Source organism: Eschrichtius robustus, chromosome 8 (assembly GCF_028021215.1).
Source record: "Eschrichtius robustus isolate mEscRob2 chromosome 8, mEscRob2.pri, whole genome shotgun sequence".
In the NCBI taxonomy this organism is placed as follows: Eukaryota; Metazoa; Chordata; class Mammalia; order Artiodactyla; family Eschrichtiidae; genus Eschrichtius; species Eschrichtius robustus.
In genome coordinates this window covers 115,856,823-115,884,550 of record NC_090831.1, presented here as the reverse complement: position 1 = coordinate 115,884,550, position 27,728 = coordinate 115,856,823, and the positions used below count along the sequence as shown (strand labels likewise).

The window sequence follows — 27,728 nt, the reverse complement described above, 5'->3', positions numbered from 1 at the left end:
TCTGATTCTAACATTGTGCTGAAAATGGTCAGTTGAATCAAGGAAGCTCGCTTCCTTTGGGAGACTGTCCAAGTGTGGCATGAGAATGGCGTCAACACCACAACCAAACCCACAATCAACCAAAGTTGATTATATAATCAACTTTCCATATGGATGTGATGCTTCATTCTGATGTCTTGAGCATTTCTGTTGGTGAGAGCTGGAGACATTCAGTTACAGCAGAATCACCAGTGAGGGTCTTGAATCCTCATCAGCTTACACAGAGTTTTGTGGATATCAACAACGGCCCCAAGGTAGAACTTCTAGAACCTCTCTGCAACAATTTTGTTGTATATGTGACATCAAGCTGGGACCACCACAGGCACGAGTGGGGTGTCTTTCCTGGCTTTCCTTCTAGAGTCAGAGCCATGGTACTGTCAGATGACAGTGCCATCCTCAGCTTATTACAGGGATGAAATACGCTTCTGTGGGGTGTGTCTGGAGCTCTTAGGGTGCACAGTGTTTGGCTAGGCCGTTGCAAGGACAGTCTCCTTATTACCTTGGCTCAGTGCAGGCTCACACAACAAGGGGGCTCCTGGTCAACCTCACCTTGTGTTTTGTCCCTGGAGCTCCATCTCTGAGTCCCTTTGTCTTTCACCTCATCTTTCTAGCACCGCAAAGACGGAGCTGTTTCTTTCATATCTCCTGTTCACCAAGGAAGCTGTGTCTTTTTCAAAATCAAGTCGCAGGTTGACCTTAGATGAGCCAGGCCTCTGTTGCTATGTTGATCTCCACTTGGACCTTTCTGGGTCCCCCAGACATGGTATGAACCCATGCTGTCTTCCGTGCAGATCCTTTGGGCTTTGGGGTCCAATTTCTCTAAAATAGCCTCCTCGTAGTCCTCAGATTTCTGCCATCTCTAGGGTCCTGTGTTGCTCTGATGTAATCCTTTGCCTTCTACTCCGGGTCACCAGCTCAAATAGTGGCTCCGAGAGCGTGTCAGCATTTCCAAGTCTCCTTATTTTTGTGGTGGAAACATAAGATTTAACAACCCATCTGAAATACAGTTTTACATTTTGATTGCTTCTGCCCTAGCCATACCGAGGTTACTTTCAATCTACATATATTTGTGGGAACAGGCTTTTTTCACGGCAGTTCAGTTCAAGTACACCTCATAATATCAGTGAGTATAGAATACCATGGACTAACAAAGTGTCTTGCTTCCAAGGAGTTCAAACTGCTTTATAATTCTACTGACCATGATTTATCTTCACAAGCTGCTGTAGAGACAAGAAAAAAAAAAATGGCAAGATTAATAATCACATTTTATAGATGGTGAAATAAAAACTCGGAGAAATTGAGTAACATTTTTCCAGAAATGCACAGTTCTTCCTGTGCTCTCTGATTAGTGTTGCAGATTTATTGCCCAAGTTGGGAGTGGCCGTGAACCTTGCACTTGTTTTATTAGTGTGCTGTGTGGTTGATGGAGACGTGGACTTGGCCGGGGAGGTTGGGTGAGGAAGAGATTGTACCGTGAAAGGCAATGCAGACTTAGAGCTGTGCTTCCCGGTAGGAGGAAGGGGGCGGGCTGCGGATGGGCAATTTTCTTTCTGAAGCTAAATGGTAGCGACTTAGTGGTTGGTCATATTCATCTTTGTACCTTTTTCATATAAATAAATGAAGCAAAAATGTTTAATGTGTATGCTTCAACATACTTAAACAGTTTTCCTAATGTCTCAACTCACAAGGAGGAAATGGACCTTAAAAATGAGGAAAAGAGATGCTCTTTATTTAACTGCTGTCACGTGGACTTAGACACATTATAGACAAGTGATGTACTATCTGTTAATTGCCTACTCCATGCCAGGCCCTGTGCTAGGTGCTTCCTGTTATGCTGTTTCGTTTCATCCTCCTACCAACGTCAGGAAATCAGTATACAGCCACAACCTAATGGCACTGGATTATTCTACCTGTGAACACGGGATCTTGAGTGTTTCCACTCAACTCGGGTGGTGTCCACACCTCTGCTGGGGGTCATTCCCCTATAGGGTCACAGGATCTGGACATCTGGGAATGCCTTATCAGCCATGTACACTGTCAGGAGAGCCAGTGGAGTGAAATATCGAAGCTTAATCATTGGTGTGTTGAAAATGACAGTTGTCCATTCTCTTTCTATAGAAAAATAGAATTTTCCATGTCTTGCTATGGGAATGTTGGAAAGGAACAATCTCTCTCTCTTAGGTGCAAATTTTGTCTGACACTTGATGTATGTTTAAAGTATTTTTGATGTTCCAAAATAGCACCCAAGAGCCTCTGTAAGATGATTCCATGGGCTGGTGAGTGAAGGATGAGTCACTGATAGGACCTGGGCGATTCTGAGCCCAGAGGGAAAGGCCATTTCCCAAGCCAGCCATCCTACCTGCTGCGGAGCCGAACGGAGGACAGAAACGGCCCCCATGCAAGAAACCGGAATGTGATTTTTTTTTTTTTTTAAGCATGTAAACTTTGAAGCAGAAAGGCCAAGTAGTCTGTCTTTTGTCATAGGAGGTGTTGCCAAGGAGAAGGTGCCAGCTTCAGGGAAAATTGGCACCCGCTGAGGGTGTGGGGTTGAAACAGAAAGATGCATTCCTTCTACAGATGTATAGTGAGCACCTACATGCCCCAGGCGCTGTGCTAGGCGCCGGAGGTACAGCAGCGACATGGGCGAGAAGCCAGGGAGGGACGTGCACTCACCCTGCCCTGTGCCTGGAGGCCACCCCACCTGTCCACTTCTCCTGAGAAGCGCCCTGGGCTCTGCCTCTCCTCCCCGCAGTACCCCCTCTTTTGTGTGCCGGGCGCGCGTTTTGTGTTAGCTGTAGGCCCGCTGTTGCCTCTGACTAGATGGTGAACTCCTAGAGGAGCCACGGGGTCTGGCTTCTGATCTTCAGCACCCAGCACAGTGCCTGGCACATAGTAGGCGCTTAGGAAAATGGCAGTTGAATTGTCCCGCTAAGTGAGTGAATGAGTGACGCTAAATTCTGGCATGGAGTAAGCCTTGGTAAGAATGGTTTCTTGGGGCTTCCCTGGTGGCGCAGTGGTTGAGAATCTGCCTGCCAATGCAGGGGACACGGGTTCGAGCCCTGGTCTGGGAAGATCCCACATGCCGCGGAGCGGCTGGGCCCGTGAGCCACAATTGCTGAGCCTGCGCGTCTGGAGCCTGTGCTCCGCAACAAGAGAGGCCGCGATAGTGAGAGGCCCGCGCACCGTGATGAAGAGTGGCCCCCACTTGCCGCAACTAGAGAAAGCCCTCGCGCAGAAACAAAGACCCAACACAGCCATAAATAAATAAATATTTAAAAAAAAAAAAAGATTACTGTTAATTAAAGAGAAAAAAAAAAAGAATGGTTTCTTCTTCACTGAAGAATAAACGCACCTTAGCAACCATCGAACGTGCTTCAGGTGCGCTAAGCAAAAAGAAACAGATTTTAGACTTGACTTTGAACATCCAGGAGCTCAGAGCCTTGTGGACCAACAGAACAGGGGCCAGGCCTCTGCCAGGCCACAGCAGAGGGGTCTTCATTCCCCCAAGGATGACTGAGGGGCCAGAGAAGTGCCTTCCTTACCCAAGGGCTCGTGGCCTGGGTTTTGAGCAGACTCTTTTTTTTTTTTTTTTTTTTTAATTTATTTATAGCTGTGTTGGGTCTTCGTTATTGTGCGAGGGCTTTCTCCAGTTGCGGCGAGCGGGGGCCCCTCTTCATCGCGGTGCGCGGGCCTCTCACTATCGCGGCCTCTCTTGTTGCGGAGCACAGGCTCCAGACGCGCAGGCTCAGTAGTTGTGGCTCACGGGCCTAGTTGCTCCGCGGCATGTGGGATCTTCCCAGACCGGGGCTCGAACCCGTGTGCCCTGCATTGGCAGGCAGATTCTCAACCACTGCGCCACCAGGGAAGCCCCTGAGCAGACTCTTATGGAGCATCTACTGTGTGCCAGACTAAGGATCAAAACACACGAGACACAGACTCTGCCCTTGGAAAGGTTTAGTAGATGGCGGACACACGGACATATATCTACAGTAGTGGGTGGTCAGTTAATATTTATTGGACCGATCTGGTGGTTCGTGTCGATATGTTCATCACGTGGTCCACCAGCACAGAGAACAGGGTGTGTCTGAGTGAGGAAGGAGTGGGGAGGGGACAGGCTATATCAGAAATATGACCAATGTGTCATGCACGCAGAGAAAAGGACACAGCCTTTGAATGAGGGGGAGTTTCGGGGTAAATTGGAAAAGGTTGAAATCCAAGGCAGGAGACCAGTAGGGAGTTACAAGAGAGTACTGGATCGCAGAGGGTACCAGCAAGCCCGCAGCCGTGGAGCTGAGAAGGTGATGGCTTCAAGAGGGAAGTGAGAAGGGATGGGCCTTTGCAGCCCGGTGGTCCTGACCCTATATTCTCCTGGCGCCGCCTCCAGCCCCCCTGCTACCTTCGCTGGCTTTTTTGCTGTAATTCGTTCGTGAGCCCCCTACAGGTAAATGTCCTCCGTCCCCCGGTGCCAGCCCCTCTGTGGGCGCCGTGCTCGGCCGAGCGGGGCCGCTTGCCCACGCCTGTCTCTGGGCCTCCACTCCTGCGGGTCCCGCCCGCACAGAGGCCCGCTCTTCCCCGGGCGAAAGCCTCGTGCCCAGGCTTCCATCCTTCGTGAAGATTTGCCCCTTCCATCCTCCTTTGTTTTGTGCTGCCTTAGAACTTTCCATCTGAATCACGTATTTTAGCACTTCCTTATATTTAATAAAGATTTATTCAGTCAACAGATCCTTACTGATTGAGTGTCTACTAAACGCCAGGCACTGTGCTGCCCTCGTGGGCTGAGCAGGGGAGACAGACAGCAAGCAGGTTATTGGGAAAGTGCTGTAAAGTGACATTGATGGCACTGTAGACAGAGACTAACTGGTGCCGAGGGACGCCCGTCTGTGGCGGTGACGATTAGGCTGAGGTTTGACGGATGAGAAGGAGGCCACCACCTGAGAGCCAGCGGAGAGAGCATTTGAGGCAGAAGCAACCCCACTGCATGGAGGCTCTGGGTCCAGAAACTGAGAGGAAGCTGGTTAGCCTGGAGCTTATTGAAGTTGGACAGTACCAAGCTGGGCAGGGCCCGGCCGAGGAGGTCTCCGTGGGCCTTGGGGGGCACTGAGACCTCATTCTAAGTGTGGCAGGGAGCCTCTGAAGGGCTTCAGGCCGAGAGACCTGTGACCTGTTCAGCCAGTAGAGAGTGGATTGGAGGAAGGGGTGACGAAGTGGAAAGACCAGATGGGAAGCTCCAGGTGAGATGGGTGGCCAGGGCCAGAGTGGTGGCAGTGGAAGTGGAGAATCAGGGGCCAATTTGAGATGTACTTCGGAGCTGCCATATTTTTTTTTTTTAAATGTTTTCCCAAATGGTTATTAGCTCTTTTTTTATTTTTTATTTTTTATTTTTTTAATGCTATTCTTGTCTGCTTACATTCTTTTTATTTATGTATGTATGTACGTATGTATGGCTGTGTTGGGTCTTCGTTTCTGTGCGAGGGCTTTCTCTAGTTGTGGCAAGGGGGGGGCCCCTCTTCATCGCGGTGCGGGGGCCACTCTTCATCGCGGTGCGCGGGCCTCTCATTATCGCGGCCTCTCTTGTTGCGGAGCACAGGCTCCAGACGCGCAGGCTCAGTAATTGTGGCTCACGGGCTGAGTCGCTCCGCGGCATGTGGGATCTTCCCAGACCAGGGCTCGAACCCACGTCCCCTGCATTGGCAGGCAGATTCTCAACCACTGCGCCACCAGGGAAGCCCGGAGCTGCCATATTGATGGATTGGGTGGTGAGGATGGAGAGGGAGAGAGAGGAATCAAAGGTCAATTCCAGGTTTCCAACGTGAGTAACAGCGGGGTGGGGTGGTAATTCCATTTAGTGAAACAAGGAGGACAGAGGGAGGAATTATTTGGGGGCGGGGGGGAGTGCAGAAGAGAAGAGTTCCCTTTCAAACGTAGTAAGTTTCAGATGATTGTGAGATATTCCAGTGGAGATGCCAGGCCATCAGAAACATAAAGCTGGAGCTGAGAAAAGTCCAAGATGGAGATAGACGCTTGGAAATACACAAAATGGGATTTAAACCTGTAAGAATGGATACAATGACTGTCTCAGTTTCCTAGCACTGCAGAAACAAGTACCACAAAATGCATGACTCAGAATAACAGATATTTATTCTCTCACAGTTCTGGAAGCTAGGAGTCCAAAATCAAGGTGTCAGCGGGGCTGTGCTCCCTCTGAAGCCTCTAGGGGAGGATCCTTCTTGCCTTTTCTAGCTTCTGCTGGCTCCTGGCATTCCTTGGCTCATGGCAGCATCACTCCAAGCTCTGCCTGCATCTTCACATGGCCATCTTCCCTCTGCGTCTGTGTCCAAATTTCCCTCTTCTTCTAAGGACACCAGTCACATTGGATTAAGGAACCACCCTACCCCAGGATGACATCATCTTAACTAATCTGTAATGACCGCATTCCCAAAGAAGGGCACATCTTGAGGTAACAAGGATTAGGACTTCAACATGTCTTTTGGGGACACAATTCAACCCATAAGAATTACCTAGAAAACCAATGAAAAGAGAGAAGAGAAGGGGTCCTAGGGCTTTGCCATCAGGTAGCAGTTGGATAAAGGAAGACAAGCCATGAGGAGAGGGGCAGGACAAATGCGGCAGTGCGTGGTGTCATGAAAACCAAGACTGCGTGTTTCAAAACAAGACAGAACGGTCAACTGCGTGGAAGAAATGCGGCTCTCGGGTTCCAGAGCTTACAAGCTGACCAGGGGACATGATGTGGTCCCTGCTGGTCTTGGCAAGCTCTGCACTTGAGTGGAGCAGAGGGGGAAAGTTCAGTTAGAGGAGGGAGGGAAGATGCGTGAGGCAAAGCAGTGGAAGCTGCCGGAGATGACTCTTTAGAGATTCGGCTTTGGAAGGAGAACAGAGAACTAGGGCAACAGCTGCAGGGAGCTGAAGGGATTAGGAGAGGTTTGGTTTTGGGTTTGGTGTGTTTTGTCCTTGCGTTCTGCTTGATTTTTTTTAAACGGGAGATGCTGGAGTGAGTTTGTGTGTTTGGATTAGCTCTGTTTTCGTATCTGTGTGTGTGTGTTGTGTACGTTTTGTGCTCGACCTCGCTTGTCACGTGTGCTTTAGTGCTGCCTTCCCAGCACTGGGGCCCCCACGGACAGGGCTGTGCCCTCTGTTTCTTTTGTCTCCCGGCCGCCCTGCCTGACGCTCAAGCATTTGTTCATTGTGGTCACGGCAAGAGAAATCCTCTGCTGTATATATCACGGCACCACGAATCGCTGCCGTTTCCTTTTCTGATGGAGAATGGACTGAACGATTTTCACAGGCCCTGTCCGTGTAACGTCAGCCGACGGAATCCACGTCTAGCGTTTTTCGCCAAAGAACATTGCTGGAGCGCCCTTTGCGTGACAGTCTTACTTGTTGGATTCTGCTAGGCAGAACATCAGGGAACAGAACCTGGGAAATGGGTTTCCAGAGGTTCCCAGTGGCCTGCTTAGGGGCATGAGGACCAGTTGATTAACCTGATCGGAAGGGCAGCCCCATGGTCACATCCGGAGATGTCCCCATGGAGCAGGAACAGCCTGTCCCTAAGACCCCGCCTGGAGACTGGAGTGTCCAGGCTGCAAAGGGCAAAGGGACAGGTCACAGGAAGAGGGGACAGAGGTGCTGAGATGCTTGATCCTGAGGCAGCAGCGGCTGCCACAGGAGGGGCTTCTCAGGACCAGACCAGAATACCGCCCCCGGGGAGAGGAGGCAGGGGGACACATCTGACTCTAGAACAGAGAGGGCAGAAAGCAAAGCAGGTTCTGACACATATGTAGGAAAAGCATGTTGTTCTCTCTATAATGTTCTTTTCAAATATTCCCTTCTTTTCTAAAAGATGTGTTTTTTTAAATAAACCAAAACCACCTCTGAAGAGATTGCATCACCAGAGGCAACCTGCAATAATTTGGTCGGTTACACACGATGATCGCGTGGCTCCGGAAGCCCTGGCGTGGGGCGGCAGCGCTGGACACAGTGACCTAGGCCAGTTGTGGGATCGGAGGCCCCATGACACAGGACGGTCCAGCAGTGATGTGTCATAAAACCACCCCCAGCGTCCCCAGGGCATCAGTGCCAGAGGGCAAGAGCAGCCTCCCGTATTCACACGGACCGTCAGCTACTAGGCTTGGAGAAGAAAAAGACCAAAGACAGGGCGAAGTGCCAGGCAAACACTGGCAGCTGAAGATGCCCAGCAGTGAGGGGATGGGGACAGGGCAGACCCATTAAGCAGCAGCTCGCTCCCCCCGCCCTCCGCAGCCACTCCCTCCTCCCAAGCCTGGGGAGACCCAGCCTTGGGCTTCAGGACAGGCACTCTTGCCTCCCAGACCGTGACTGTGGAGCTCTGGAAGCACCGTGGGCAGTGCCGACTCTCCAGCTCCAAGGAAGTGAAGAAACTCCTTTTTACACCTGAAAAGTCAAAAGACTTGGTAGCAAGACACTTTGGTTCTTGTTTGGTTTTTTTTCAGTACCATGATGTAGAGAAAAAAGAAGATTCGCAATGAGAGCAAATTTAAAGGAGCAGGTGGGGAGATGCTTTTTAAGCAGGGAAAATTCAGCCTGAAGCTCCAAGTGGAGGTGTCTCTGACGCCCCCTCCCTTGCCACCCCCCGCCTCTCGTGCTAGCTGGGCGAAGATAACGTAGGCAGAGAAAGGTCTCCCCGCTTCCCTGCACTCCACTCCAGGCTGCTGAAAGGGTGGAGAGTAGCATCTTCCTGTATCGCTTGATCAAGGGGACAGTTGAGAGAGAAAACAGAAGTTGGGCTAATGTATCAGCAGAGTGCCTCGAGCCACGTATTTTAAAAAAACATAAACTGGGTTCATATCTCGTACTCTGAATGTGGTTTTCTCCAAAATGTACCCCTAGCAATCATGACCAATTCCTAGAAAAGAAGAGGTACTTTGTGGTCTTTGGTTTTGATTACCAACTACATGTGAAATTTTCTCTTTGAGTTTAGGTGATTTCCTTTAGAAGTTCCAGCATGTAACCTGGTTTATCATGTGAAGGAACATAATTTCTACAGTTAGGAAAGGGTTTCTAATGGAATTCTGATTGATACCCAAACTAGGTATCGCGAACAGGCGTTCTATAATTGTCATAGTAGAGAACTTTTTAGAAGCTAATGAAATAAAGTAGTGTTTCCTTGGGAAAGTGATACAGACTCCTAAGGATTGTTGGCATAAACAGATATTGGATTTAATCCCATTTTGGGAGGAGGCAACTTGTTTTATATACATTACTGAAAATAGAATACCTGTACTTAAGAATTCCTTTGTAAAAACTGGGCACTCTAAAGGTTGGTTTCCCGAGTTTTCAGCTACAAAACATAATTCCCCAAGTGTCTCTGAAATGATACTTAGCTCATCTGGCTGGAGTGTAATGGTAATGAAGTCAATAGCTGTGGTTCCCTGTGGGTCTGTTCTAGAGCCACAGACCTACCCTTCATCTCAGCCAGTCATTCAGCCAGGCTCCCTGCTGATGGGGAGGACCAAGTCAAAGGATGGAGGGATCATTTCAGTCCAGCTCGAGAATGACAGGCCCTTGAGGGGGTCAATAATGGTACCTCGGGTTGGAAAGACTGGATTTTATGTAGAATTCATGTAGAAATAGCTGCCTGCATTTCCAAATTGCTAATGATTTTTTTACATTCTTCGTTTTCAGGGCCCCTGAGATCATCCTTGGTTTACCATTTTGTGAGGCAATTGATATGTGGTCCCTGGGCTGCGTCATTGCAGAGCTGTTCCTGGGCTGGCCGCTGTATCCAGGAGCTTCAGAGTATGATCAGGTGGGTCCGGATAGCACAGGTGTTCACAGCAAGCCCTCATTCTTCATCTGGATTGGCACCTCATTTATAACCTGACGTATGGATGGGGCTACGCGGTGTTATATTGTCTCCCGAACCTTGCTTCCTTTCGCCTCGCTTTTCTTTCTTTATTCCTCTTTCTTTCCCCTTTTCCTTTGATTACTTCTTTCTCTCCCTATAAAATCGTTGTTTTTCTCCGAGACACTAGAGCCGTTAGTGTACCACATGTATGATGACAGGAAAAGCCCTGACCTCATTCTCATCTTTTCTTGCAGATTCGGTATATTTCACAAACACAGGGTTTGCCAGCAGAATATTTATTAAGCGCAGGGACAAAGACAACTAGGTTTTTCAACCGTGACACAGACTCGCCGTATCCTCTGTGGAGGCTGAAGGTAGGAAGAGCGTCCCCTCCAACACCCAGCACGCAGGGAAGAAGGTCCCATCGGTGGGGAGCCTTTGACAGCGGCGCGTTGGTCCTGGACCTGATTGTGATTCGGCCACGGGGGAGGTGCGACTGTGGTTGATACATGGTGTGGATGAATCTGAATGTTCAAAAAGCACCACTTTGCTTGATCTGCTGCCTTTTGCGGCTCAAACTCTGATCGCTAAACTCCTGAGATTTAATCCAGTGAATCTTAATGACCCGTCTGGTTGGTTACTAGACAGAGAAATGAACCACCGCCTGCCCTCAAGGAGCTCCCAGTCCAGAGGGAGCCTGTGTGGCAAGCCCTGCCTCCTCCCTGTGACCAGCGCTCTGTTCCCGGCGGGAACAGAGCGTGGGAGGCCGGAGGAGGGAGCCTTTAATCCCGCTGTGGCAGAGGGTCGGGGAGGAGCATTCGAGCCGGGCCCTAAAGGATGAAGAGGGCCTTCCAGGCAGAGGAAGCAGCCTGAGCAGCACAGCATCCGAAGGCTCCGGGGAGGGGTCTGCCGGTCCCGGCCGGCAGGTGGTGGAGCGCACCATTGCACACCGTAAACTCTGGTGGTTTGACTTTAACAGAAACATATTCTGCTTTCACTTTGATCTGTGCCTAGTAATTAAAATTAATGTTTTTTCCTGGGAAGGAGAAAATAATACAAGTCTTAAGTGTGTTTTGTGTTCATTTTAGGTGTTTCTTTTTTTGCAAGAGTGTGGGTGGGTGTTTTTTTTGACAGAAACCACGCCATATTCTAATACATTTAAAGATAATGTGTGGCCAATGGTGGCAAAAGACTTTGAAAAGAGATCTGGAAGCTGAACAAGCATCTTAGGCTATTGACGGGAGGCTGGCGTTTGGCAGCTGTGAGGGTGAGCAGCTCAAGGTCAGGTCCGGTGAAAAAGAGTCCTGGGGTGGGGGGAGGAGGCCGGGCAGGGGCAGGGTTCACTTCTACGTCTTAGTTAAGAGCCTCAGGCCCACTTGGCCAGCTGTTCCCAGATCGAAGCCTGGATCTTAGCAGCTCCAGGTGTGCTGTCCTTGAGTGAGATTTGAAGGATTAATTACCTGTGATCCATGAATGAGTCCAAAAATCCATAGTAATTGGAAACAGCAGCTTCCTAGGCTGAGGCCAGTTCGGGAGCTGGGTGTGCGTGCCCCGGGCCCAGGCGGAGGCGACACACACAACAGACTCCGGAGCCAGCAGTGGCCCTGGGACCTTGGCAGGCTCCTCAAGCCTTCTGTTCCTGTTTCTCCCTCTGGAAAATGGGCTGGCAACTGCCCTCCCTAAGATGGTTGTGAAGGGCATTACATGAGTTCACGTGCTTTAGAATAGTGCCTGGCACATAGGGAGAGCTCTATGTATACGAGTTCGATAAATTAAATTAACATGTTAAAACAAATGGAAAAAGGGCTTCTGCTTTTCCACATATGGAACCTGACCTTATTCCTTAAACTTAGGGGAGAGTGTAGGGCTATCAGGGTTGTGGCATATCTTGCTCATCTGGGGATCCTCCAGACCTGACTCAGAGCAGGCCCCCAACAGGTGTTCATGGGGAGGAAGGAAGGAGGAGGGATGAGTTAGTGAGGAGGATGAAGAGAGGAAGGAATTCGTACGCAGGTCACTTTAAGAAGAATCCTAGTCTCCTTCTCTGGAAGGTGAGAAAAGACCCTCTGGGAGACGCAGAAGCTGGCAGGTTTGAGTCACAGCGACTAGGAAATAATTCACATCACCAATGGGCTTTTGCCTCTCTTGACCAGACACCAGATGACCATGAAGCAGAGACGGGGATTAAGTCAAAAGAAGCAAGGAAGTACATTTTCAACTGTTTAGATGATATGGCCCAGGTAAGCTCCGTGGGTGAGTATGCAGTGTTAGCCCTTTAAAAACCAAGCACAGCAAGACTTCTGCGAGAGCAATTAATATAAGATGGCGGGTAGAAATCCACATTACTCAACTGTGGTGGTTGACCTTGACCTTAAACAATGATATGCCAGCCTTAGGAAGAATACCATTGGGTTTGTGGAACATTTTTAAAACCTTACACCAGGACTTCCCTGGTGGCGCAGTGGTTGAGAATCTGCCTGCCAATGCAGGGGACATGGGTTCAAGCCCTGGTCCGGGAAGATCCCACATGCCGCAGAGCAGCTAAGCCCGTGTGCCACAACTACTGAGCCTGCGCTCTAGAGCTCGCGAGCCACAACTACTGAGCCCGTGTGCCACAACTACTGAAGCCCGTGTGCCTAGAGCCCGTGCTCTGCAACAAGAGAAGCCACCACAATGAGAAGCATGAGAAGCCCGTGCACCGCAATGAAGAGTAGCCCCTGCTCACCGCAACTAGAGAAAGCCCATGTGCAGCAACGAAGACCCAACGCAGCCAAAGATAAAAAAATTTTTAAAACCTTACACCAGCTCTTTAAAAATGGCTTCAGTTTATTGGTTCCCAATTGTAAAATAGTACTGGCCAATCTTACTGATGTCTTCATGAGAAGAATTCAAGCCCATTAGTACATTTGAGTTTAATGCCCATGATTGGTTCCCTAGGGCTACCTTAACAAGGGGCCATAAACTGGGTGACTTAAGACAACAACATTTATTCTCTCGCAGTTGTGGAGGCTGGAAGTTTGAAATCACAGTACCAACAGCCCATGTTCCCTCTGCAGGCTCTAGGAAAAAACTGTCCATGCCTTGCTCCTAGCGTCTGGTGGCCCCTGGCAATCCTCGGTTTCCCTTGACTTGTATCTGCATCCCCCCAGTCTCTGCCTCCTTCTTCATCCCTTTGTTCCCTCTTGCCTCTGTGTCCATATCTCCCCTCTTTCTCTTATAAAGACGGCAATCATTGGATTTATGGCCCACTCTACTCCAGTATGACTTTAACTTGGTTACATCTGCAGAGACCCTATTTCCACATAAGGTCACATTCACAGGTACCAGGGATTAGGAATTACATCTTCTGCGAGAACACAATTCAACCCACTGCACTCAGTCTCTCTCAGCTCACTGGAGGGACCACAGGCTCTCACCTTTGTGCCCAGAGAAAATTCTAGAACGTCAGCTATTTTTAGGGTAAAAACTAGTCTGAAATCAGGGCAACCCAAAGTGAGTTTTTCTTCAAAGCAATGAAAAATAAAGCTACAGACCAATAAACACTTAGCACACCTCTTACGGAAGATAAGTGTAACAAAAAATCATCGATTCTGAGTAAAGTATACTTGTCAGTTGATTAGAAGCTTAGATTGTCTGAGAAAACCGAAATTGCTTTCCAGCGCATGTCTTGGAAAGTATAGAAAGCACCACAAAACAAGGCTTTTAAAGGCCATCCTAGTATAGACTTGCTCTTGGAAGAAAAATCCTGTGTTCAGATGTCCTGCCTGCCTTGGCCAGAGGTGATCCCAGCGAACCCAGGGACTTGAATAATTCGGGCCCTAGTTCAGGACCTGCAAGAGGACTGACACACCGTAGGTGTGGGAAGAGGGTGCTGAGGCCCCAACATCTCCCTCGGAAGGTTAAATAAATAAACCTTTTTGCATCTTATTTTGTACTGCTTGGTTGTAATTATTGTTTTTTTAACTGTGGGGAAATACATGTAGCATAAATTTTATCATTTAAACCCTTTGTAAGTGTACCATTCAGTAGTATTCCGTGCATTCACATTGTCACGCACTCGGTCTCCAGAACTCTCTTCATCCTGTGGTTCTTTTCAGTGAGGTGTGGTGTGAGGTGTATTTCCGCCTAAGTGATGAGCAGGAGCTTGGTACCCCCGGCACGTTTATACATTTGCAGGTGCCGGCAGTGGCCTCTCCCTTTCCCGCGTGCCCTCCTTCTGTCTCTCCTGCAGAGAGAACAGCCGCGTCCGGTGGGCAGTGATGACCCGAGGCAGCGCCTCCCACGGGGCAGACACAGCCTTCCGGGGGCTGGGAAGGGGTGACCGAGAGATTAGGATGGAGCTGCAGGACGCAAAATAAGAGGGGTCAGGAGGAGGGAGGCCGCGTGCGGTCTTGGTAACCTGTCCCCGCTTGCTTTCAGGTGAACATGACGACGGATTTGGAAGGGAGTGACATGTTGGTGGAAAAGGCGGACCGGCGGGAGTTCATCGACCTGTTGAAGAAGATGCTGACCATAGACGCTGATAAGAGAATCACTCCGATCGAGACCCTGAACCACCCCTTTGTCACCATGACACACCTACTCGATTTTCCCCACAGCACACAGTAGGTGTCCCACGCGATGCTTTATTCCAGGGCTCGGCAGACTTTTTCCTGAAAGCCCCAGATAGTGAACATTCGAGGCTTTGCATCCATACGGTCTCTGTCACAGCGGCTCAGCGCTGCCATTAGAGCTGAAAGCAGCTGTAGACGATACATAAAGCGATGAGGGAGGCTGTGTTCCAGTAAAACTATTCATCAAAACAGGTGGCGGCCGCATTGGGACCCTGGGCCGAAGTTTTCTTGACACCAAAGAGAGGGAACGGTGGAGCGTGAGAGGGCACGAGGCCGGGTGGGCCGGACCCTGGGGGTCTGTGCACAAAGCGAGGTGCTCAGAATGGCAGCGTCTGTGACGTAAAGCCACGTGCAGGGGCAGAGGTCACGAGTGGACTCGGTCCAGTGTGGATCTGGGTGTGTTCTTTCGTTCATTCATTCATTTCATTCGCCGTGCGGTGTGCTGTGCCAGGGGCTGGAGTATGTGGGGAGTGAAGCAGATGGGACCCCTGCCCACTGGAGCTTACAATCTATAGGAGAGAGGAAGGTACTAAACCAGCGGTCCCCACATATCCAGGATGCTATCAGGGGACACATAGGATGGGGAGAGCATGTAACAAGGGGGCCTTGCTTGGGGCATGGCAGGGAAGACCCGAGGACAGGACCGCCAAAGGAGAGGGAGGTGCCTGGTGGAAGGGCCGGCGAGAGCGGAAGGGATGTTGCCATATGGAGACTCCGACACGGGCAGAACCAGCACAGGAGCTGGAGGACAGGGGGAGAGATGAGGCCCCAGGATAAGCCAGGGGCAGGCCTTCCGTGTTATGGATTTCAGCCTTTCTTCTAAGAGCAACGGGAAGTCATTAAAGGATTGATGGCAGGGGAATGGCTGGTGAGAGTTGTGTTTAACAGAGATCGGTCTGCTGTCACTTGATCAAGTCAAATAAGCTTGGAAAAAAATGCCCATCAGATTTGGCAACTTGGAAGTTGTTGGTAACTTAGTGAGAGCTGTTTCAGTGGATGGTAGAAGCAGAAACCAGTTTAGCAGGTTGAAAGATTGAGAGGTGAAGAAATAGATAGTACCCTTTCAAGAAGGAAGGCTGGGAAAGGGGAGGGAAAAAATAGAGGGGTGACTAGGGAAGGCCCAAGGGTGGGGTTTCTTTTCATATGGAAGAGACTTGAGCAACTTAAGATGCTGATGGGAAGTGTCTGGTAGTAAGAGCTTAGAGATAAAGGAGGCTCAGAAGATGTTTCCCGAGGTGGTGGGATGACCAGGATTCAGAGGGCAGGTGGAGGAGGGGCGTGTGGCTGGTGCAGGGGAGGAGAGGTGAGGGGCTTCTTCAGCCGGCTTCTGTCTCCTCCTGTTGAGAGCAAGGTGGTGGTGGTTTAAGGAGGGTAGAAAAGTTTAGGTAGTGGGAGGTGGCAGAGTAAATGGAACAGAGAAATAGAGCAGAACCGTTGAGCATGGAGGTTGGACATGAATAGCGCGGCTGTAACTGAGCTCCCCAGGTGAAGGCATGGAGAGACATGGAGGGATGGAGGTAGCTGGGTCCGTCAGGTGGAGTGTCGCCGGGCTGCTAAGAGAAAAAGTTGACACGGAGTTAGGTGTTGGCAATGGAGCAACTGAAATCCAACGTGATGGCTATGGGAGGCTTAGCCAGAAAAGAAAGGAAGTGAAGATGGGAGGGGTCCAAAGAGACTGAGTGGTCAGCTCAAAGATCGGTTAGTATAGGAACAGTCAAATAAGCCAGAGGGGTAGAAAGTGTGACCAGATGGGAGGCTTGAATTTCTAGTTGGGGGAAGTGAAGCAGTTTCCGGTTGGACAGTCTAAGGAATGGGTGGCTGGAATTGACAGCAGGTCACTGGAGGTGAGAAGGAACTAAGAAGCCAGGATGTCTGACGAGGAGTCAGGGTGACCTCTGAAGTCTCCCAGGTGGGCGGGACCGAGCTAGTGGCCCAGGCCTCGGTGAAATGAGGAGGAAAGAAAAGACGTGAGGCTGTGCGGCCTGAGAATGGGAGGGAGTAGTAGGAGGCACCATAACAAAGTACCACTGAGTGGCTGAGTGTCTTAAACAGCAGACATTTATTTTCTCATCATTCTAGAAGCCCAAGATCTAGGTGTTTGGCAGAGTTGGCTTTTTCTGTGGCCTCTCTCCTTGGCTTACACATGGCTGTCTTCTGCCTGTGTCTTCACATGGCCTTCCTTTTATGCACGTCTGTGTCCTAATTTCCTCCTCCTTCTAAGGAATTGGATTAGGGCCCACCCTAATGACCTCGTTTTACCTCTTTAAAGATCCCATCTCCAAATTCAGCCACATTCTTAAGTGCCGGGGGGATTAGAACTTTAACTTAATGTGAATTTGGGGAGCACAGTTCAGCCTATAACAGAGAGTAATGAGAGATGGCACTTCAGCCTCTCGACCCCGAGGCGCTTGGGATGTGAAAGAATAAACAGTCACCTCCCTGGGTGTCTGCTGGGAGAAGCAGGGTGCTCGAGAGAGCAGCAGATTTTAGATGGGGTCAGGAGGGAGAGGGAATACCCGGGAAGAGGCCGCGGATCAGAGACACCTGCAGGTCATCATGGGCCCTGCCATGGCCACAATCAGATTGGGCTGATTAAGGCTGGATTTGACCTTAACCAGCATATGAGAAAGGATGGTGTGGCACCCACCGTGGACGGTGCTTTCTCAATATTAGGTCTGTTCCTTATTAGCTGTTGTTGAGCAAGTCAAATTGTATTGCAACGACCAGACATTGCCTCTAATTTAGAAGCACGTTTGAAACAACCAAACTCCTGTATAAAGAAGGAACTTGGACCCATCCCTTGCAAACTCTCATTACGGGATTTGTCCTTTTTCTGGGTGTGGTAGGGCTGAGTCAAGGAGTGTCAGTCTGTACTACAGAAGAAAGGCAAACTTGGTGATTTACTGGATAGGGCCCCGTAAGATCAGTCTTTGCGTATTCGGGGTGAAGCAGGATGACTGAGAAACAGCTATAGATAGGAGATGGAGGGGTGCTGGCTAGAGGGCTCCCGTTACCATCTGCACCAAGTCAGTGAGACAGTTCCCTGCATAAAGTTGGGGGCTTGGTTGAATGACCTCAGGGTGCTTGTCTGTCTCTGGGTTCTGTAAGGAAACAGATATAGGGTGCTTCACTGTGTGGGATGAAGACCAAGCGTGGAATCCATGGGCATCAGCTTCCAATTCAGAACTTGGTGTGAGACCAAGAGAAGCACCGACAGCTTAGATTTCAGAAAATAAGCCTCAGAAGGAAAGAAGGGTCTTTGCGCATACCCAGGCTTACCCGAGAGTAGGCCTGATCCCCAGGTAACCCTAGAACTTGTTGGGCAGACCATGGAGAACTCTGGGGCTAGAAGAAACCTCCAGGCCACCCCACCCCCCTGCTAGAGACCCCACCTCTGGGGCTCGACCAGGGTTACCCCAACATCCAGATTAACAGCTGAAAGAGACTCCACTCATTTCTCCATGCCAGGATTCTAGTGCACAAATTCCTTAAAAACCATTCTCAGAATTAACCCAACGTGAAAGTGCTTGCCTCTAACTGAAACTGAAAACTCAGACCATTTCAGTTAGAAAATTCTGAGTCTAAAAGCTTTGTGTTGAATTGTCAGAAAACCGTTGATGCATTAAATACAGTCCAAAAAGAACACAAAATCTATTGTTTTGTTCCTTCAGCCTCCATGTGAAAGCACTTAGCAGTGGGCTTGGTACTTAGTAGATGCTCAAAACATGTTGGCATTACCAGCATTAGTAATAGTGTTTTTAGCTCTTGGTTACCGGAGAATACGTTTTCCTTCCTCTCCAGGGTTGTCAGTCGGTAAATGTTTATTCAGTGTGCATTGTGTAGCCAGTGTAAGTAGTCATTAACTCAGAAAGAATGTGTAAGTCAGTTCAGAGCATCTTTCATGGAGAAGATGTTTTGGGACAGCCCACAAGCACCTGCTTGGCCCAGAATATAGCTTACCTATAGTATGTGGAAAACAGTGTGCATTTGTAATCTTAAAATAGTAGAATTTTATATTGTTATTAAACTATCTATAACTAAAATAAGTATTTTAAATTGAAATTTAATTGGGGTCTTATTATCTTGAATATTACCATTTGAGGAAAATTAAGTTGAATTAGAAGAAGACACAAGTGAATGAAAAACAATGTATAAATTCTAAAGGACACTCTATGGTGGATTTTCAAAAACTTGGTCAAGGCCACTCGTGGCTTTCCTTGTCCTTGATGCTGGTGTCAGCGACACTTTTATACTTGACTTTCATAATTAGAGTTTTGTTTTGATTCACAAATGCAATGGAGGAAGAAAAAGAGGAAGAGAAATTTTACTTCATGTAACTGGGCAAGAATTAGAAAACCGAAAGGCAGAATGAAGGAAGGTAAAGAGAATGTACCTGCGTATGTGAAGACTGCCAATAATTAGCTCTTGATCTTGGCAAATTACCCATCCATCCTCTGTCTGCTTCAGCCTTACTCATAAAATAGGGCCAACAGTCGTATCTCTTCCCCTCGTGGTTGCTGTAGGACTGAATGAGACAGTGCTTGCAGACAACTACCACACTGTCAGTAAAGTTAGCCACTAGCAGTAATCATTAAAATCATTGTTCTCATTCCATACACAATCCAGAGAGGAATGAGAGTGGCAAGAGGTCCTGATACTGGGTTGGCTAGTTCCTTGGCTGACCCCTAGAGGGTGCTGGTGCCCTAGACTAGCTGGAAAGGGTGAGCGCAAGGAAGGTGGAGGCAGGTCATCAACTGCTGTTCAACGCTCCCAATCAGAGAACTTATACGTTTGTTCATGGGCCAGAAACCACCTTGAAAGCTGAGAATGAGCAGTGAAGGTGGAGGCAGATCAGCAGCATGAGGAAATGCAGTGAGAGACAAGAGGTCTGTTGTGCTGATGGAGAAACTTTACCCACCAGGATGGGGAGAAGAGGTAGTGAGACAATGGGGGGGATTCATCTAAATACCGCCAACTCTTGCAAATGCAGACACCGCATGAGAAATCCAGGAAATTGAGACCTAACGTGAAGTGTCCCGGTTGTTTTGTTGATTAGATTAACTGTTCTCTCTTTTTCTCTCTCCATTTTCTCCCCTGTATTCCACCTTACCCTCTTGTCTTTCCCTAATGCCTCTGTCTCTGCCTTTTGCATGAACAGCGTCAAATCATGTTTCCAGAACATGGAGATTTGCAAGCGTCGGGTGAACATGTATGACACGGTAAACCAGAGCAAAACCCCTTTCATCACACACGTGGCCCCCAGCACATCCACCAACCTGACCATGACCTTCAACAACCAGCTGAACACCGTCCACAACCAGGTGAGTGGGAAGCGGAGGGGAAGGCAGGCAGGGCTGATAGTGTGGGCATCAGGAATTATACTTTCCCACCAAACCGCGTCAGGAGACAAAACTCCTCCAATACCACGTACAACAGACAAAATCCCTCCACTGTCACATTCAACTCTGTAAGAAAGTGTTTGTTCCCAAGGTTATTTCCTTTGAGAATCCCAGGCACTCTTTGTATTGACTACTGGCTCATCGAAAGGTCCCAGAAATGACTCACTAAGGGAGTTACTTCTGAGGTGGTACCTCTTACTGCTCTCCTGTCTTGATGTGGGAATAAGGTAAAGGAGATGCTGTGATCCTTTTATGACTGACATCTACCTAATAAAAAATTCTAGAACTGGAAGGGGTGCTGGCGATCATCCAGCTCAGGCCCCTGCTCCTGGTGTCCACACTGCTGGGTCCACATGATCTCCTTTCAAGACAGATAAAACCTGTCCTTTTCCAGTTCTTAGGGAAAATCAATTCATCAGTCTTGTCACCAGAATTCCAGCAGTTAGAACTAAAAAGGGACCGGGAAACTGAGGTTTTCTTCCCACAGCTTTCCAACCTTTTGCAGAAAATTAGCAGAATCCAGCACCTAATACACTGCTCGAAATATGGGTGATACCCAGGAAATATTTACTGAATGAATAATCCCCAAGTCCTCACTCAGGCTGCCTCTGGTACCTAAGACACTTTTACTTTTATTCCCACCAACCAGCCTTACCAGTTCCACCAAATAAATGTCCCTAGATTTTTTTCAGTCTTAATATCAATCTTTAATGACAACAGCACACCTGTGTGTGTGTGTGTGTGTGTGTGTGTGTGTGTACACACACACACACACCCCACCCCATAGGAAAGGAGTGTATATGTTCTAATCCTGAAGTGTGAATACTCTGCCTGGCCATCTACTCTTTTCCGACAGGTCCCCTACTCCCACGGAAGCGTCACTGACCCTGTTTTCCAGGCCATTCCTGGCAGAGTGTGTTGCTAAGGCCCAGCTTTACTTCCCAGCCTGTCCTCTCCTTCTGCCTAAACTCTAGGAGAGCCTGCCTGGAATCTGCTGCCCCCTGGGGGCCCTTGGTGTTCTTACAATTCTCCGTAGTGGAAAGAGCTAATGTTCTCTACAGCCTGGGGTCCAAAATAATAAACACTCCCACCCAGCGCCTAGCTCAGTCCTCAGGCTAAGGCAGCCATGGCCAGTCAGGTGAACTCCTTGGCAAAATATCACCGTGGTTTTGTTCTTCATCACCAGAGCCCCATTGTAGTGAGTGGACCATCTGGCTGGTGCCGTAAGCAGGGAGAGTAGAAGATAACGTTGAAATGGGAAGGTTGGCCTAACTGTGAGGAAGGAGGGCCAGACTAAGATGCATATACCGTATTCATTAGGCAGCAAGTGGAGATTTTTGAGCAGGGTGGTGACATGCACAAAGTAGTCTTTTGGAAAGAATGTTCTAGCCTCTGTGTCCAAGAAGAATTGGAAGAGAAGAAGTGGAGGCCAGAACATCACTAGTCAGGGCCTTACAGGTCCCAGGCACCAGGACAGGCCTCAGCTAAGGAAGTAGTGATTAAAAAGAGGGTTCTGGGGACATTTCGAAGGAAGGAGCAGCAGGACCAGCGACTGGCCAGAAGGGGGAGTAGTTGAGCACCAGCGTGGGAACCTGGAGGAGATTGGTGCTAGCGCCCTGAAGGGGGAAGCCCAGAGGCAGGAAGATGTGAGGAGGGTCTGGTCTCTGGTGTGTAGAGTGCAAGCAGGCGGTGGGGAGTGTGTATGTGGGGAAGCCTCCTGGAGAGGTGAGGCCATGGAGAGAACAAAGAGGAAACACAAGTCGTGCCATCAGTAGCAACACAGATGCCGGCCCAATACAGACGACTGTATATAAAACAGATAAACAACAAGGACCTACTGTATAGCACAGGGAACTATATTCAATACCTTTTAGTAACCTATAATGGAAAAGAATATACACACACACACACACATATATATAACTGAATCACTTTGCTGTGCACCAGAAACTAACACAGCATTGTAAATGAACTATACTTCAATAAAAAAAAAAAAAAAAATTAGATTGGCCAAAAAGTTCGTTCAGGTTCGTAAGATCTTATGGAAAAAGTTCATAAGATCTTGCGGAAAACCCAAACGAACTTTTTGGCCAACCCAATAAAAGATGCTGGCCCACACGTGTCACACGTGCATTCCCAGTCACACTACCTGGAGGCCGATTGTGTGGTGCTGCAAAAACAGACACTTATTGTTACAATAATATCTTAAAATCTGAACATGGGCGCCAAGTAATTTAGTGATTACTTTCAAATTCTTTTACTTTGCACTGAAATTCAGCATCAAATATAAGTATAAAAATCATGTAAAATGAGACTTTATCCTTTTTTATCAAATTTGACACACATGCATACCCTTCTTGAAATCCTAATTTTGTATGTGTCCACGATATCCTTGTGGCTCTTTCCCTCCTTACTTTTTTAGTCCTTGTAACCTCTAGTGGCAAAACCTCTTATAAACAAGGTTGAATTTGAAGCCATAGGTAACTCCACCTATCTTGCTAAAGGATCAGCATGAAGAAGACTAAGATGGGGTGAAACTGGAGAATTCCCAATTTAGAATTTCTTTTCCTTCCGTGCGTGGCTTTGCTTCACATGGAATTTCAATCTCAAATGCTGTCTCTTTCTGGAAGAGAAAGGAAAGAGGACATTACTTCAGTATCTGTCTAACCCATTTCCCTTTAAGTTCTCTTGACCCACTGGCATCTTTTCTCCCTGCCTTCCAGCTTTAGTAGCTGAACGCCAGCATGAGAATGCACCGAATTCCAACAAGTAACCCCAGTCTCAGCATGTCCCTCTCCGTCTCTATTTCTGCAGCGTATTTCTTTACAGTAACGGTGCTCTGCAAACATCTCAGGGCATCTGTAAACAGTGCTGCCCTTAGACCTGAGAAAAAGGGCCCCCTGCCTGGGCCCTCCCCAGGTATGTGTGCTTCCATGCCAAGCTCTGGGTACCTGGCACCCCAGGCTTGGTTTCATCCTCCCCAGTATGGACTGTACCACCAAGTCCAAATACATGGGCCCAAAGGCCCTCAAGTTGTGGGACAGAGCTGGGACAGGGAGAGAAGGAAGGCAGGCATTCAGCTGCACATTCCAGTGGCCAAGCCAAGGAATCCAAGAGGGATTCAAACTCAGGTGGTTATGAAAGTGTATGTGTCCAAGTGGAAGGGCAGAACATAAGTCGTTTAGCCGATTTTTAACTTTGCAGTATTTAGACATGATATGCAGGCGTCCATTTGCATTTGCATCCCCATAAATGTTAGGAACAGGCCTGAGTGTAAGCACCGAAGGTGGTTCTGTGTCTCATGGGGCTGCAGGTGCCTGCTTTTCCCTGAGACTTTCCAACTGTATTTCCACTCCCCTCTGTTTTTGCTTTTTCGCTCTTGGTTTTCGTTTGTTTGTTTGCTCTTCTTTGAGTTCATTTATTTGATTTAGGTTCGTGTCTCCCAACATGCCACCTCCCTCATTTTTTATTTGTGTTTATTTTTGTTTAATCCCCACCATTCCTTTAGGCTCCCACCTCCACCAGTGCCACTATTTCCTTAGCCAATCCTGAAGTCTCCATACTAAACTACCAATCTGCACTCTACCAGCCCTCAGCGGCATCCATGGCTGCGGTGGCCCAGCGGAGCATGCCCCTCCAGACGGGAGCGGCCCAGATCTGCGCCCGGCCCGACCCCTTCCAGCAAGCGCTCATCGTGTGTCCACCCGGCTTCCAAGGTAAGGCTGAGCGGACACAGCCTCTCACTTGCTTCCAAGAGGACCACCTCTGGGGCGCCGGCCCCCAAACTCTTCTGTCCTGCTAAAGCCCTCTTCATTTCTTTTGGTGAGAGACCTGGCATCACTGAACTTGAGGGCCCCCGTACTGCGGCGGCCAGCCTAGAAACAGTGGGACTTAACGTTTCGGCACCAAGTCAGCGCCTTGTTATTCCCATCACCTGCCAGTGGTTTCGTCCCAGGCCCAGCTGCTGTCTGTAAATCAGCCCATTGTGTGTGTTCCCATTGTTATGCTGATGTCAGCTCTTGCATTTCCTCACATGGAATATCCTCTGTGTGGCTTATCTATAAAAAATTGCCGATCTCCGACAGCCAACTAGTCCCAGTTCTTGTGAAGAATATAAATCTGTCTGAAAAGCATTTCCTGGACACCACCCCCCGACCACGTCCCCACCAGGTGATCCTTGGGCCGTGCACCCCGGCACTCTTCTCCTGAAAATTCTAAGCTGGAGTTGACTGCTTGGTTACAATTTACACAGAAAGCTCAAGAATTTGTTTCTGAAACCCTCCTGCTGTTAAGTCTACATGGTTCAGTCTGAATCAGTGCAATTCCAGCCGCCTCGCTCCTCCCCCAAGGCCTGGCTTTGACATACGCAGATATATCTTCACGTCAAAAGCAGTTGTTTTCCTGCTGTAATTTGCCAGCATAACTGTTCCACTCTTGGCTTTAAAGATTCCTTAATTTGACCTAGTCTTTGAAAACATTCAAGGCTGTTTTCGTGTTTTTTTTAAATTTTAAGTTAGAGGGAATTCCCTGGCAGTCCAGTGGTTAGGACTCCACGCTTTCACTGCCAAGGGCCCGGGTTCAGTCCCTGGTCGGGGAAGTAAGATATCCCGCAAGCCATGAGGCAAGGCCAAAAGAAAAAAAAAAATTTTTTTTTTTTAAGTTAGAAACTAAAGGGGAGACTTCCAAAGGACCAGGCGGTATCTAGTGCAAAGGGAAGCTGAGAGCTGACACAGCGGGCTAGGAAGGTTCTCCTCAACCAGCTGTTTCCAGTCACTTAGCCCGTTTCCCCCTTGCCCGTTGTCTGGACTAGGATTGCAGGCCTCTCCCTCTAAGCATGCTGGCTACTCTGTGAGAATGGAAAACGCAGTTCCCATCGTCACTCAAGCCCCAGGAGCTCAGCCTCTTCAGATCCAACCAGGTCTGCTTGCCCAGGTAATTCTTTATTAATACTGGTATTACCATGATCCATGTTGTTAATGTTGTTCACAAAAGAGCTATATCTTCGCTAATTCCCTCCCTGGCAATGAGTTAGATGCTTCAAATCATTAGAATATATCAGTAATATTCTGAATGATCCCCAGGTGAATTACCTTCCTAAGTATCTAGCTTACAATTACAAGAAGAAATTTAGACACAGGGAGAGTCTGGGGAAATTATTATCATTGTATCTTTGTAATGCAAATTAATATGGGAGACCTAGGCTTTAATCCTAACTCTCTGTGACCCAAGGCAAGTCAGTTAGCATTTCTTCCTTGTAAAATTGAAATTATTTTTTTTTAAGCCAAAAAGAGCCTTGGAGATTATCTCTTTGTTTTATAGTTGAAAACCAGGATCACAGAAGCTTTGGGATGGAGCCTTCCTTATCTGTTCACACAGGTACTCTGATAGATTCTTAGAATGAAATCACAGAGGTGAAACTGGTTGAAAATTTGTAAAGTGTTGTGGAAATTTTAGGTAACCATAGTGGTGTAATGATAATAGTAATCAATCCTTAATGTCACTTGAACCTTAATAACAAATACATCCTCATTATGCCAGGCACTTTACAGTTGTTATTGATTTAATCCCCACAACATAGTAAGGTATTTGTCTCCTTTTGACAAATAGGGGAAATGAAGCACAAGAACTGGCTCAAAGTCACACGGCAGTTAGGTGTCAGAACCAGAAGAGAAACCCAAGACACCAGCATCTGTATTTTAACCACCATGCTGTATTGTGTCTGTTGTTGGGCGTCAAGGACAGCTTGACCAAAATGTTGTTAGTTTAGAAGCACTTTTGTTTTTAAATAAAGTTGGTTCCCAAAGACACTTACTTATGGTGTCTTTTGTTGAATAGAAGTTTGGGGTTTTAATTTTAATATAGTCAAATTGCATAGGTCTATTTTGGACTCACTCTATTCTATTCCATTGTCCTCTCCAATATCCTATTGTCTTAACTATTATGAATTTAATATATGTCTTGTATCTGGTCAGAAAAGCCCTGCTCCTATATTGTTCTTCAAAATTTTGCTGTCTATTCTTATCCCTTTGCTTTTCCATGTGAATTTTATCATCACCTTTACATAAGAATTTTGGTTCCAAAACAAGCCAAAACAAAACCCAAAACCCTGGTTTGTATTTATTGGACTTGCATTGGATTTATATTTACTTTTAGGAAAATTGACATCCTTATAATATTAAGTCATCCCTGAACATGGTATAACTGTATATAAATTACCTTTTATTCCTTTCACTAAAGTTTTCTTTTGTTAGAATAATTCCTAAGTATTTTACAGTTTTGTTATTAATAACTTTATTAACTGTATGTTCTAATTATTTGTCTTTGGTTCATAGGAATGTAACTGATTTTTCTTTATTGAGTTTGTTATCTAGCAGTCCTTCCAAACTCTGATTAGTTCTGATTGTTTCTGTGAATTCCCTTGGATTTTCTATGTAGACTATCTTTTCATTTACAAATGATACAGTTTTGTTTCTTCCTTTACAATCTTTATAACTTTTATTTATTGTTCTTATATCACTGTGCTGAGAGCCCCTCCAAAACAACGTTTAATAACAATGTTAATATTGAGCATCCTTAACTTGAACCTAACTTTAAAGGAAATTCTTCTAGCTGCTTGCCATTAGGGATTTTGTTTACTCTGAAGAGTTGAGAGGGACACTTCATCAAGTTTGCTAATTTTTTTAATGAATTAATATTAAATTGCATCAAATGTTCTTTCTTCATCTATTGAAATACTCCTGTGTTTTTGTTCCTTAATCTGTTAGTGTACCAAGTTACTTAATAGATTTTGTAATGTTAAACTATCCCTGTATGTCCAAGGTGAACTTTATTTAATCATGTTGTGCTTGATGTGTTTGTATGCTTTTCAATTCTGGATAGTTTGAGAACACTATAGCTAGTATTTTTGCATCTATGTTCATAAGTGAGAAGTGGCATGAATTTCTCTTTCTTGTCGAATCTTTATCTGCTTTGGGCATTGAGATTACACCAATCTCATAAGATATGCTGGATATTATTACCTCTTCTTCTGTTTTCTGGAACAGCTTGTTTGAGATTGATATTAGCCATTCTTCATCTCTTTCTTCTTATGTCCAAATTGAGACTGCAAATGACCACTAACACCAGCTTCTGATGGCACAGAAAGCTGTGTCTTGCTGAAAGTTTGTAAACAGAGAATCTTCAGTGTATAAAGCACACCTTCTACTCCTTCCTCTGTCTCTGGTCCTCATAGCTCCCTTTTATTTGCACAGCTTGGTAGTAGGGAGTTCAGAAAAGGCCCTAGTAGATCAAGAGAACCACAGCTCCCTCCAGGGGCAAAGCAGCTTGCTCATACTTTATCCGACTGGCAGAAATCCAGGCCATTTTCCCAGTGCTGCTCATCTGTGAGCCAAAGCCTGCAGAATTCACATGTACTTTAAAGGGTACTTATAGATCCTTCTTTGTGTTTGCACACTTAACTCTAGTAAGCCAGGAACCATCTCTGAAAGAAAGAATACTTGGCATCTCTTACTAGCTAAAATAGACATTCTTCATTGTTCAGTTTGGTGGAAACCAACAGGCTCAGCATTTCTGAATTTGTTTCAGTCCTTTAATCATAGCAGGGAAGGGCTCTACCTATTGCGTACTTGAAAAGGAGTCCCGAACGTGCTGTAAATCTCCAAGTGAATTTAACCTAAAGCACTAAGTGGGAAAGTGAACAACAAAAGAAATACATGTACAAGGATTTTAATTGCTACAGTGTTAACAGGGTACTGCTGGGAGCAATTTGAATGTTCATCAGTAGGAGATTTGTTAAATAAATTGATACGTGCATAAAACGGAACACCATGTAGCCAT

General features: G+C 47.4%; 1 protein-coding gene across 2 annotated transcripts in view; it reads left to right on the top strand.

Moving 5' to 3' along the window:
- HIPK2 (homeodomain interacting protein kinase 2) overlaps window positions 1–27,728 on the top strand; it is a 188,041-nt gene that overhangs the window by 128,361 nt on the left and 31,952 nt on the right. Inside the window, exons 3-9 of one of the 2 annotated variants that reach the window (XM_068549561.1) lie at window positions 9,718–9,841; window positions 10,135–10,254; window positions 12,034–12,120; window positions 14,300–14,484; window positions 19,652–19,814; window positions 23,482–23,608; window positions 24,703–24,824. In XM_068549561.1, the coding sequence (XP_068405662.1) occupies window positions 9,718–9,841; window positions 10,135–10,254; window positions 12,034–12,120; window positions 14,300–14,484; window positions 19,652–19,814; window positions 23,482–23,608; window positions 24,703–24,824 (928 nt within the window). Of the gene's footprint in view, window positions 1–9,717; window positions 9,842–10,134; window positions 10,255–12,033; window positions 12,121–14,299; window positions 14,485–19,651; window positions 19,815–23,400; window positions 23,609–24,702; window positions 24,825–27,728 lie in introns of both variants that reach the window. The other variant, XM_068549559.1, reaches the window with a different exon arrangement.